General features: G+C 40.3%; 2 protein-coding genes across 2 annotated transcripts; both read right to left on the bottom strand.

Annotated features, from left to right (window-relative positions):
• Positions 1 to 253: 253 nt before the first annotated feature.
• LOC308129891 (calcium-independent phospholipase A2-gamma-like) lies at positions 254 to 7,186 on the bottom strand. The gene is made up of 9 exons (XM_080496007.1): positions 7,055 to 7,186; positions 4,270 to 5,712; positions 3,766 to 3,918; positions 3,521 to 3,678; positions 3,060 to 3,154; positions 2,801 to 2,972; positions 2,660 to 2,717; positions 2,011 to 2,205; positions 254 to 1,543 (listed from the first exon to the last, which is right to left on the bottom strand). Exons 2-9 carry the CDS (start codon positions 5,620 to 5,622, stop codon positions 1,085 to 1,087), a joined length of 2,643 nt encoding a protein of 880 aa, XP_080352133.1. The 5' UTR covers positions 5,623 to 5,712; positions 7,055 to 7,186; the 3' UTR covers positions 254 to 1,084.
• A 2,175-nt stretch (positions 7,187 to 9,361) lies between these two features.
• Positions 9,362 to 11,229, bottom strand: LOC308130876 (uncharacterized protein). Its single transcript, XM_080497382.1, has 3 exons — positions 10,793 to 11,229; positions 9,760 to 9,948; positions 9,362 to 9,681 (listed from the first exon to the last, which is right to left on the bottom strand). Exons 1-3 carry the CDS (start codon positions 10,952 to 10,954, stop codon positions 9,487 to 9,489), a joined length of 546 nt encoding a protein of 181 aa, XP_080353508.1. The 5' UTR covers positions 10,955 to 11,229; the 3' UTR covers positions 9,362 to 9,486.
• Positions 11,230 to 13,153: the final 1,924 nt, after the last annotated feature.

Below are 13,153 nucleotides of genomic sequence, written 5' to 3'. Positions count from 1 at the left end.
CCTTCACACAAAGACTTTGTTCTGTGTGAAACAAAGTCAGCCCATTGTGGTGGTGGAGGGCACGGCCTCCACAGACACATAGAGGGAATTAACCCGTCACACTCAAGTGGATGTTTCTTCTGCAATAATAAACTCTTTAAAATAGCTCAATATAGTTCGAACATTAAATGTGGAATAATCAAAGAAATGACGGCAAGAAAGAGTCTTCATGAATAATAATTTATTTGAAATATAACGTGCTAAAATAAGCTTATATAATATATTATTTTCTCAGATAGTGTCAAGTACATTGTCATACCTCTACAGAATTATCTGTACATAGTGATTTATATCACAATGCTGTATTTTGTAAAGTGCATTCAAGTGTTCATCTTGTGTTTCGCATTTTCAAACAAAGTACAAGAAATGGTGAAACAAATCAAGCAATAGATATTGAAGACAATAAATAACAATAAGTGTAACACATTCACTGAAGAGGCAGCAGTGGGAGTTTGTTTGGTTTTTTAGTTTAACACAATAACTTTGGCTGTGTTAATTTTAATAAAGCAAATAATGTGATAATTTGCCAATACTTGAGCCAGTATCACAATTACATTATGCAAATAATTGAAGTTATTACAATATTGGCTGGTTATTATGCAATTGAAATAGCATTTAAAATAGTTTTGCAAAATGTAATAACCGCAACTATTCACATTCAGTGTTCCAAATTTAAAAAATAGGCATAGTGGATGGCAAAATCCTCATATTCATTCACTGAGGATAAAATACTGCACTTTCAAATATAGTTGCAAAAAAATGTTTAGCTTTTTTTTTTTTTTTTTTTACATTCTTGAAAATTTAGAAGTGGCAGATGGAAGTATTCAGTATTTTGTTCTCAGAAAATAGATGATGTTTCTGATCGATATGCAGTTGAATGCCATGCTGAACTTTGTTCTTGTGATTTCACACAGATATACGATGTACAACGGGGCACTTTCCTAAAGTTACAACACTAAAACATGTTTTTCTTTTTAATTAGTGCTACTTCAGTCGCTTATCCTTCTTTACCTCCCCTATAAAAGTGGACAGCATCGATATGTTCTCACACAAATCTCTGTTTCATCTCCCAGGCCCGCTCACTCATCCAGTCTTTAGTTCTGTTAACAGCCGATCGCTCCGCACCGAGCACCAAGCAGAGCCGGGCAAGTTTGGGTCGATTTCTCTCCAGGTAATCTTGGGTGTCTCTCTGCAGCTGGTCCATCACGCCCGGCCGGTTCTCGTCCAGGGACACTCCGGCGCTCAGCATGGGGTTGAAGCGGAAGTAAACGTCGTGGGCCAGGAGGTCATCCAAGAGGGTGTGCACCCCCTCTGTGTCGGTGGCGCTGCAGATCAGATTGCTGATTTTGGCTCGCAGGCTCGTCGAGGTGGCGGGACCCCGCTTCGTGTTGTCATAGCGACCGGTGCCGAGGGACAGCACACACTGGAAGTGCTGCCTTGGCCAAAGCAAGCGGCTCTCGTGGACGGCCAAGGCGCAGGGATTGTTCAGGAGGATCCCTCCATCCTGCAGAGACATGGTCGAAAGAGAACATTTAATAGATTACAGCATCTGAAAAACCCTTGATGGAGCAAGTAATCACATACAGGCACTTTCTTTTTCATGTTTCTTTAAAATTAACATAAAACGCAGGCAACAATTACAAAACGTGCCACTTCTACTGAAAACGCCTTTTCTTCCAAGACATTAATACCCTGTGGTCATTAGGAAGAACAATTGTGTATATTTTTTTAACCTATTAAGAGATTTTCTTAACTACAAGTTATGAAATATTTTGGTGAGTTTCACAATTTTCATGTGTGTGTTGTTTTTTTCTTTTAAACTGAGTGACCTAAAAAGTCACAAAAAGTTAGAAAGTTTTGTCATGATGAAATCTGATGAGACAGAAAGCTAAAATATAAGCTGAAACCCAAGACTGTGTTTGTTTCAATTGAAAACAAGTCTTTAGAGTGGACTCGGTTATGGTTTCCAACCTGGTGAATGTCACTTTGTAAGGTGAACTCCTGGAAGTACCCGGGGGCCGCTGATGAGGCCCGGACCGCCTGCCACATCTGGTAGCCCGAGCCACCGGCGTAGCGGCTCAGGCAGCCCGGTGTGTGATTGTAGTTGCGGAAGACGAAGGCCTTCGGACTGGTTCCCCAGTTTACCACAGCGCTGACGGCTGAAACCTGAGACATGACACGTGACAAAGGATAGGCTTTTCAAGTGGGAAATGGATTTCACTTATATAGAAAACATAAAGGCCATATACGCTGGGTTGTTTTATTACTGAGCTGCTGATAAAATTAATGGTGGCCATTAATTTGGTAGTTCATAAAAGTTTAATATTTTATTACTCAGGATTCCATAAAGGAGAGCGAGGTTATCAAGAGCCTGCTGCTATACATTTGTTAAGTTGCGCATGTGTTTTTGGATTACTTTATGGTGAATGCGATGATGCTATGGCTTTATTAATTCATTTATTGAGAGGTTGAAATTTGGGCTGGTTTTTATTGAGTTGAGCAGTTTCAGCTTCTGTTTTTGCTGGAAATAGTCACTCAGACCTGGCAACCCTGGCTGCTCAGTTACAGAAGCTGTGCCTTTATCAGTCTTACAGCAGTTAATCATTTATAGCACACTTACTTTGGGACTTAACTCATCTCTGGCAGTTGTTATAAGTATTCTGTCACCCAGCTTCTTTCTATTTCAGATAAAAACAGAAAATACAGTAAGAGCTTTTTACTTTGGGGATCAGCATATATTAAAATGTATTTGGTGTCATACTGTAGTAATGCCTCCCAGGTCTCAGTGTTGTAGTAAGAGTGACTCCAGCCCATCTTCACAGTGCCAACCAGCGGGTTTTGTCGAAAAACCTCTGAACCGAATCGATGGTACATATCAGCACATTCCTCGAGAGAGAAACGGGCCAAACCAAGCATGAAGGCCAACACAGCACCTTTTGAAAAACAGAGACAGTTATTAAAAAAAAAAACGTTTGGGCTTTGATTGACATGACTCAAGATATAAGTCTGCAGTTTGTCACCTGTGCTCACTCCACAGATGTAGTCAAACAGCTGGTGAATCTTTTTGCCTGTTTCAGCTTCCAGCAGCTTTAAAACCTGCAGAGGAACCACTCCCCTGGAAAAAAAAAAAGAAAGAAAAACTGAATAAAGAAATCATCAGTATGATAATAAACTACAGATAGTTGGATCCGACAGGGGAGACCTTAATGACTTTTTCAATGTTCATATGGATCAATGAGTTTCTGAATGAAATTCCAGAGAAGTCTGAAACTATTTTAATAATTTATTTAGCAAGAAATTGCATAATTATTTATTTTATGAGCAGTAAATCACAGAAAGAATTTTTAAGCTGATAATTTTGACCCTGTGATGAACTGTATATGCTTTTACCTGCCATTAGGTGAACAAATGATCCATATTCTGGTTTAAGGCTGGTACTGTGTTTCCTCAAAGAATAGAAAAACACTCATTTATGAGTTACCTTGTGCCACCACCATCAATTGAGAGCACCCGAATGCCACGACCTTTGACCGGATCCACATATCCAATCAAAGCCAACATTTCTCTTAAAGCAGCCTGAAGTCCCAGGTGGTGTTTGTAGATCCTCCTTTGTTTCAGCAATGTGACTGCTGTATTTTCCTGCACCAAAAAAAATTAAGTCTTTGTAAATTTGATGAGTTTAACCAATACTCAGACATTTGTAAGTGTGATTGATTTCCAACAGACCTGCCAGATTAAAGCTTTGCAGGAGGGGTAGCGGATGAGGTGTTCGTTGAGTGCCTCCACACAGGATGTCAAAGTGTCTGGAGAAGAAGCCAGTTTGAGGCTGCCCATCAGTCCATAAGTCATTTCCTCTGCCTGCCTCCGACTCAAGGTGAACTGGAAACATAATAATTCACGATGAACTACTGTATAACCCCTGACCCATGACCAAAACCAATGTTTGACATTATAACATGTAAAAGCTGCAAACGAGATTATTTTTCTATCAATTCTGTTTTTGAACTTGTTTTTATGCATTATAAATACACCTGATTGAAACAGAACTGAAATCACCTTGCAAAACTAACATTTATAAACAGTTTGTTTGAGCCACAGAAATAAAAAGTTATAATTCTAAGATAAAGTGGCATTGCTGCGCCAGCTTTAGAGAATGTTTAGGAGACGAACAACTCCCCAGACTAACAACCAAATACTAATTTTCCCCCATCGGGACATCAGTGAACTTACCTTTTTATTAATTATTGTCTGTGGTGAAGTCAAGACACTTTTTGACTTGCTGTTCTTATACAAGGAGCTCAGTTTCAGATAACTATCCAGCAAGTCAGGAATGGCACTTGTTGGGTGACGAAGACATTCCATAAAAGATACAGGCTTAACTTTATCCGTGCAGGAGAGGAAACCCAGGTCTGTAAGTGGATTTCTGTCATCGTCCTCATCCAGTTCACTCTGACCCTTGAAATACTGATTAATGTGATTAGACATCTGCATATAATTTTCACCAAAGTTTGTTGTATTGGAGTTGCTGTGGAAAAGGCCTCCATTATGCTCAATTGGTGAGGTCGACTGCGCTGACAAGTTCTTCATGGAATGGCTTTTCTGTACTTCATGGACTTGTCCCTTTTTCTGAACATCATCTGTCATTCTGGCACCGAAGTATTTATTAATATGTCGTGCAAAATGAAGGTATCCCTCCTCCCAGCTGCTGTTGGTTTCCACCGCTGCCTCTTGATTACGTAGCTGAGCTGGTGGCTCTTCAGACGAATTCGTGATGTAAGTGTTTGGCAGTTTCCTTCTTCTCTGCCTCCGGTTTGCGCCTCTGCTAGAATTCCCACTTTCCACACAATCCTGCTTCTGAACTTCTGCAAAACCCCGAGAAACCACCGAGTTGATGTGATGAGCGACGTAACTGTAGCTCTCGCCGAATCTCGTCGCCAGAGAGCTGATGTGAAATAGTTGTAGTCTGGATGCTTCTTGCGTTGAAATCGATGTTTCAGACTTTCCCTGTTTGTTTTTCTCGGCCTGTGTTATTATGTCCTTCTTCTCAGACATACTTTGCCTTCCAGCTGCTTGTTGAATGCTCCTGCGTGACCGGCCGAGATACTCTGGAGTTGTGAGAACAAGACCGCCGTTTTCAGCAAACGTCCCAGCGTCCTTTCTCTTGAAATATAAGTTGATGTGTCTGGACAGTCGATTAAATGACTGACCAAGACGTCCTCCCAGTGAGTTCAAATGAAAGCTGCTCCGAGCCTCCTCGAACACTCCAACCGGGGCCTCTGCTTTGAAGTCGTTCCCATTAGAAGTCGAATAAAAACGCACAATATGGAGATTCCCTGTTCCGTCGGTAACGTCTCCGAGGGCGCAGTAGGACATGGTGCTCGCATCACTTTTGAAAGTACCTTTCTTTGCACATCTGAAAGGCTGAAAAGGCTGAGAATGTCTGAGTGAGTTCACGCAGAGCGGCGCTTTGACCAGATGGCGGTCCTTTCTGAGGAGGCTCATTGTGTACCTGACTTTGCAGTACGACTTCAGGGTTTTGTTCACAGAACTCGAGCACAGGTTGGTGCTGAAGTAGCGACCCATATCTCACTTTTTTGTGGCGAGCGCTGCTTAAATCGAAGAGTAGAAAAAACCTGGTCGGAGTCGGGATGTGGTAATTCATTCGAGAGTAGCCTTGGGAAACAGAAAAAACACATTAGAGCGTCAGTTTGCAGACTTAATCTTAGTCAGCTCAGGGATTTTCCTGTGTGAAATTAACATGTTCTCTCGATGCGTGTGTGTGTGTGTGTGTGTGTGGCACTCCTCCCACAGTCAGAAAACATGCATGTGAGGTTACCTGCTGACTCTAATTTGCCCATTGGTGTGTACAGATCTCTTAGCATTCTCTCTGTGTTATTTATTGACAAATTCAAACCCTGTACTGGTATGGGTAACAAATTAAAGTTTACAGTTGTTTCAAATGACGCAGCATCTTCTGTCTTTAGTTCATATTGATGAAACACTGATTCACTGAAACATTATGCAAAAAATGGCCTTGTGCTGTGTGGGACCCACTTTTGCTGCCCATAGCAGTGACACACTGTTTATTCTCACATATTTCTGTCACAATCAAGCATTAGCACAAAGCATAACCACACATAAACAAAAAACAAACACACCATAAAAAAAGAGAGCGATAATAATTGAGGTACGATGGTTCAAGATATAAAACTGGGGTATCGTATCTGAAGCACTGTGAGGTAGAGCAGCTTCCTTTATTAGATAAACAAAACGTTCCATGTGCACTGCAGGCCGTGAGCTGCCACCGGTTCATTCATTTACTACTGTAGACTCACTCAAATCCATAGACTTGACAATTTTTAACAACTTTGAAGGCAAAATGTTTGCTGCCTCGTATCTCCCACCCATTAACATCTACCATTATTGAGAGATAATCAATGTTTTTGACTGCACCTGACAGTAGCCATGTAGTTATGGCTGTAATGCTGTTTTGCAATAACTGCTTAATGGATAACTACTAAAACGGTTATCTTACTGTCTTCCTATTTTTGTGGCACATCCTAATACTCTGTCACAACTATAAACAAACCTGCCTTTAGAGTAAGACTGTACTCAGATCATATTCCACAACAACATTGCGTTCCCCTGTATCCAAATCCCTACTCGAATGTAAAGCGGCACCTCAAAGCAAGCATGCCCTGAGGCGATAAATCTGAATCGTGTCCTGTCAATACATCAATGTCAGCTGTGTGACACTCCAGACTGCTTTGCCTTTAGCCCATATTTTCAGGATGTAACAGTAAATCGTTCCCGTTGGAGGAAAAAAAAAAGTCTGTTTGTTGACACTTTCTATGCCGAATTCATTAAGGCGAAAACAAAGAGCTCAGGCATGCAACACTGAAACATTTACGACAGGTCGTGTCCACCTAAGTAGGGGAAGGTCATCAGAGAAAGCAGCTTAAAGGTCCTCCTAACCTTGAGGGAAAATGTGTTAAAACATACAGTAAATGTTTACCTGGACACAATATCAACTTCTTATCTCTTCAATATTCCCCCTCCAGAAAATTTCCACCCAGAAATCCAGAAAACAACTTTTGAGAGACTCTCACTACTGCTATATCTCCTGTGTTTTGACACTTGATTCACTCCTTGGAAAATACAGTGCTATATTCTGATTGGTTGAGCCACGCCAGGAGGGAGGGGGGGCTCGGACCAGCTGAGCCAATGTTCAGTAAGACCACACAGGTCATGTGCTGCTACTGTTGATAAGCTCAGGACTAAACTTAGTTGTGATGGTGGTGGTGGGGAGTGTTTGGACCTTAAGGGTCTCAGTGAGCCGATGTGAGCAGCTTCTCTTGCGTCACGATACATGACACACACACAAATACACACCTTGCTCTAAATACACAAGGCTGGGACATACTGTACACTAACTTCAATTCTCAGAAGCTGTGGCCACATCTGAAGGTACATGATTAGAAAAACATACAATCTGCAGGGGTTCATAATGGAGATTATAATTTCAGATCACGCTTCAGATGACAGTTTATAAATGATGTAAATATATAATTTGTTGAAAACATCAATTAATTGTTATCCGTTACTGGTGCACTTCTGTGTGCACCGCCAACATTATTTTTATATCAAGAACACATTGTGTTTATGACTACCGTTTTATTTTAAGTGATTCATATTGATGTTATTGCTGTGTCCTTCTTAAAGGAAACATGACACTTCATAACAAATCATCTGTATTCATTTTGTATCATATTTAAATCTTATTACAAACACGGCTGCACCCTGCACCCGGAAAGTTCTCGAAATGTTGCCAACATGTGACCTCGATTGACCTTTAGTCGCCTTCCTTTCTGCTCCAGTCTAAATGCACACTGAGAACAACCATACTATTAACCACAATGCTATTAAAATTAATATTACACCTTGTAACAGTTGTTCCCACAGAGGAGGAACAAACACTCGCAAAAAAAACAAAACAGGTTGAACGGCAATGTATAGAGCTGCCATAGGTGTGTTTTGTAAACATCATTGTTCCATAGACGCATGTAACCTTTCAGCAGCACATACTGTTCTGCACTCCAACAAAGGAATACATATGAAATACGTTCATCACAATTGGGGGAAATGAAACACTCTCAGGGGTTTTGTAATTGTGAGTACAGAAGTGCAACTTCTTAGAAAAATTTCAAAGTGAGAATCTGAGCAATGTTTATCTAAAAAAAGAAGAATAGAAAAGAAAAGAAACAAAAAACAAAGTCTGATGGATCATCAATCACTGCTTTCAGAGTCACATAGAGCAAATATTACTTTGGACATACAGTGACACCTAGTGGCAGCCTCTCCATAGTATTTTTCTGATACGTCTACTGGAGCAATGGGAGGAAACCCAGGTAATGTACCTCACAGAGGGTGAAATGTGCAGGAATGTGAGAGCAGACAGGAGACAGTGCTTGAAATTTGCAACAATTCAACTTTATTTTTTGGTTTTTTCTTTGCTCTGTACGCTATATGTGATAGAGGGGGTGCTTATTGAAAGTGTGATCTGATATGTTTAAAAAATAAATAAATAAATAAAAATGAGCGAAGGCGAGTGTCACCTTAAAAAAATAATTACTAAAGAAATGAAAATGGGTCCCACAAACCCAAACACCATACAGGGTTAATACGTATTTCCGTTTCTTATCATGGTCGGCTTTGTCTTGACAAAGTCAACTGAAGCAAAACACAAAACATTTGGTAATCTATATACAAATCACACATGATTCAAAGGATTACTAAACTTTTTACTATGGAAGGTTGAACGTTTGAACAAAATTTGTATCCTGCTGCTAATTTCAGTCAAAGTTAAATGTGGGGCCACTGGGGGTGTCAGGGGAATGCCTTATTATGGAAGGATTTTTTTTTAAACTTATTAGTGATTTTGACAAGTGCATTTGTGGTGAGTGTTATGGTGATGAAGATTTGAAGAGTCTTGATTTTTTATTGGCCCTCGAAAGCTGCGAACTGTAATAGCTTCATGATTTCAACATTCAGTCATAAATTACTGCTGGACATCATAATAAAATTTGTGATATCCAGACCAGTTCCAGCAGATTAAAGAATCCTAAAATATACGACTTTCTCCTGGTTGTCATCATTTTGACTTGTTGATCATTTTCTTTATTTGAACCAAGCAACGACATTTCGTTACCAGTTCCTCACTGTGTGATGTACTGCAATGACAATAAAGAAAGTCCAAAGTCCAAAGTCCAAAGTCCAAAATAAAGTCACGTCAGATTCACAGCCTGATTAATCACAAACAAACGATGATTTCACAATACATTTTATAAGGCAAAAAAAAAAAAAAAACCTAAAACACACTTTTAGCAACACCTTATAAATTAAGCAGGATTAACTTTCGAGATTGTTCTCCTTGACATCTTCGCTTCGTCAAGGTGTTTTCTTTTCGCAGCGTCCTGCCGAACACTCGTCCCCACGTCCCGTCCACTTCAGACGATTCTTGGCAAAAATGGCATAAGAGTTGGCCATGAATGGCCTCACCGGCGCCCACATCATGAAGCGGCCCAGCCAGCCGAGTCCCACCGCGCCGTACATGACCGCAAACGCTGGGACTCCTCGATGAACCTGCAGACGCAGCATTCGCACACTCAGAATGGCCTACGTATCCGAATAATTCTGCGACTGAGTCAGAGTAACGTGCACCTTGTCTGTTTCATCAATCACATGCATTTCCTCCATGGCCATCTCATAGCTGACGTCCCTGTATTTGGCTCCGTCGTAGCCCGGCAGAGAGATGTCGATAAAATCTACTTTCCTTGGCTGCTTCTTTTGAAGATACTGGAGAAAGCGAATCTCTGTCACACATATGGGACAAAGCCCGTCGTACAGCACCTGGAACAGAGCAGAGAATAGAGGATAGCATCTCTCTTATGTTTCGTTTGATAAAGGACAAATCAGAGACAAGTAACGGATCTAGCTGCTATATGCACAACTGTAGATGATTAATCTGTTGTCATACCCAACATATCATTACTTTCCTCTAAATCTGTCCTTTCACTCTTGATCCTGCCTGCTTCTTCTCCTTCTCCCCACCTATATCTTGCATTTTTGTGTACGTCCAAGCAAAGAAGCAAAACATTTTGATTATGAGAAGTTCTCTCTTCAATTTTTATTTATTGAAAACAGAACTAAAGCAATACAATCCAGTGGTGCGATGGTTCATTTCAACAGAGAGGCTTCATTGTGCACAATGTTATATTCGTACATGAGCACGTAAAATAGGAGTCCAAAGAAACAGACAACACAACAAACAAATGAAAATAACCAAATTAAAGCTTAAATATGGAACATGTGGCCTGGCCAAGTGACTAGACCAGAGGAAACAGTTGTGTCGCTTGACATATGTACGTAACAAACAAACAAACAAACAAAAATTGTGAAATACATGCATATGGTTTTAACTGAAGTTATGTTGAGGAAGTTCAACGAATATAGCCACAGTGTGCTTCATGTTTATTTATGTGGAAACTTTAACCTGTTGACACTAAAGAAAATGACCAGAAGTTATATAGATTCTGGCAATCTGGAGAAATGTAAATCAGATAAATGAAACAATCTTCGAAGATATAACCTATTTCAACGTATAGGACAAATGTTTCATTGGGTAAATACTCGTTTTTAATTGTAATGCTTGCAGTAGAATAGATGAGAGTTAAAGTGGTTGTTTTGTTTTTACCCTGACACCAGCAGGCTCAGTGCTGAAGCTCCTCTGCTGCTGCTGCTGGTGGCTGCAGCAGACGGCGGCTGCTCTCACGAGACCCCCCGGTCCTGACGTTCCACCCCGGTGAACCAGGGCGGCCACACGCCGGGACAAGCACAGCGTCACGTTAGAAAGCATGTCGAAGTCAAAAGTCTCGAACTCGTCCGTCAAGGCTCGGCTCTCAGCTGCAGGGAGTCACGTTACTTCGTTACATGACTCGTGTTACACAAGGAGAGTGGATAGAGGTCACGTGTGGACGCGGATCATCACGGATAGAATTGTAATGACCTTCAAGCAGATAGTATGCCACGTATTTACATACTAATTGCCCCGTATAATGTAAGTTAATCTGTTAATTATACAGAAAAACTCACCGACCGTCGCACGCTACAATAGCGACTAGAATGGCGAAAGTGGGCGTGGTCTATAGCGTCAACGCCGCCTGAGGCAGTGACGTCTCACTCCGCCACGTTTTTACAAACCCGAAGCGACTCGAAACATCCGGGATCCTGTAAGTTTTTGTTTCATTTTTTAATTTTATTTATGCGTTGATTATTCGACGGGAATTTGTTGAAATCATGTCTTGAGTTTGTTTGTCAACCGTCTATTTTAAAGAAGAAAGCTGGTTTTGTTGAGGGTGACTGAAATGAATGGAAGTGAAGTTATTTGTTATAGTCAACAAAATGCAATTATGAAGACATTGTTGTTTTATGAATTTATTATTATCATTTATTATACAAAGTTTATTTGCACTTTATCGTATTAATGTAAGCTATGCCTTTAAATCCAGCTGCATCTGGTAGTTGTTAAAATGTCACCGAAAAAAGCAACAATAATACAATTTTTTTTTTATTACAATGTGTTTTCTCTCCCTTTTCACTCTGCCACATGTTAGGTGTTTAAATTATGGTCACAGACTAGTCTGGGACCATGTCATTTAACTATTCCACACCTGAGAAACAGGTTATGCTAGGACAGGGAGAAAGAATTTTAGCATTGGCCCCGCCAAAAATGAATAAATTCCTTCCTGAAATAGATGTGAACCTGGTAACTCCAAACCCTGATAATCTTGTTCTGCATTAATGGAAGTCCTCATGCCGGCTGCATAATTGTGCCATCTGCAGCAATCCATCTGCATATAACTTGAAATGTGCACTGATGACAAGCAGAACAGTCACTGCTTTTTTTTGTTTTAATGTCCAACAAGAAAATTACAACAGTTTCATGAAATAATTTCTTTGCACTAAGGGAGACTCTCCTACTTCACCCCAGCATGCCTTTAATTAATCTACAAGTTCAGAAAAGTATCTCTGCATTTTATGCATATACTCTTTCAGTGTATTTCTAGAGGTGATCATGCACTCAGCTCCTCTGTACAGTCACATTTCATTTTATTGCAACGCTACCCGAGAGCTCAAAAATGCTCCTTTCCTGATTTTTTTTTTTGTTCTGCCTATTGCATAAATATTTCTGTAATGAGAAAGCTCATGTTGGACACTTGAGTAGGAAAAACAAAACTTAAGATTGAACCATACAGTCCAGCAGGAGGTCTTTGTAGTTGACCAATAGACGTCTATTATCAAATGATCAGGGAGGTGAGCTTGTTTTAGCTTCCTGCAATGTCTCCTGTGGACATTCTTCATCTGATGAGACATAATTGTGAACCAGCTGAGGACAGTTAACTGCTAAAATTATTCTTTAACTGATGCCCTATGTGCCAGGACAGTTATTCTTTGTGGCGTGTTAATGACAAACCAGACCTGAGATATATTGTTCATAAAATGTTCTTAGACACATTGACAGAGAGAAGCCCAGGTTCGGAAACCCTTGTGTTAAAGTAGCAGAACACAATGTCCGATAATAAAGAAATAAAAATACAATAGAAAGGATTGTGTTGCGAGTAATGTGCAGGTTGAAAAAATACAAGCAGTAAATGCCTGTCATCATAAACAATTTTCTACTTAAAGAATTTGTACATTAATGCACCCCATTATGAACATATAACGTCACATCTGGACTTTTCTAAAAATGAGCACGGCCATTTAGAAGTGGTACAATCACAAAAGGGAAGCTGATACAGTGTTGACTCTGGTTACAGAGATATGTTGTTTCAAACCTTCACACAGCATTATATAAGACAGTCTTTCTTTGTCTGGTGTTAAAGGAACAGCAACACGACCAAGCTTTGGCTCAGCGCCTGAGAATTCATGGGATTATTATTGTAATTATGACCCCCATTGGCATCTTGGAACTGAACAGTAAAGAAACCAAAAGGGGTGAATGGTTTTTCCAAGCTTTGTCCGAAGGGAGGATCACAGTCTTAGACTTTAGAAATCC

Source organism: Blennius ocellaris, assembly GCF_963422515.1.
Source record: "Blennius ocellaris genome assembly, chromosome: 5".
NCBI classification, from domain to species: Eukaryota; Metazoa; Chordata; class Actinopteri; order Blenniiformes; family Blenniidae; genus Blennius; species Blennius ocellaris.
The sequence above is the reverse complement of the archived record's forward strand: the minus strand, read 5'-3'. Positions and strand labels throughout refer to the sequence as shown.

Bases quoted from the DNA above. Each gene is read 5' to 3' on its own strand.
- LOC308130876 (XM_080497382.1), bottom strand. From the start codon at position 10,954: ATGCTTTCTAACGTGACGCTGTGCTTGTCCCGGCGTGTGGCCGCCCTG. The intron at 9,949-10,792 runs GTAAAAACAAAA...GCTCTGTTCCAG, and splicing joins CTGAGCCTGCTGGTGTCAGG to GTGCTGTACGACGGGCTTTG. The intron at 9,682-9,759 runs GTGCACGTTACT...CTGCGTCTGCAG, and splicing joins TGATTGATGAAACAGACAAG to GTTCATCGAGGAGTCCCAGC.
- LOC308129891 (XM_080496007.1), bottom strand. From the start codon at position 5,622: ATGGGTCGCTACTTCAGCACCAACCTGTGCTCGAGTTCTGTGAACAAA. The intron at 2,718-2,800 runs GTATGACACCAA...TATCTGAAATAG, and splicing joins ACCTGGGAGGCATTACTACA to AAAGAAGCTGGGTGACAGAA. The intron at 1,544-2,010 runs GTTGGAAACCAT...ATGTCTCTGCAG, and splicing joins TACAAAGTGACATTCACCAG to GATGGAGGGATCCTCCTGAA.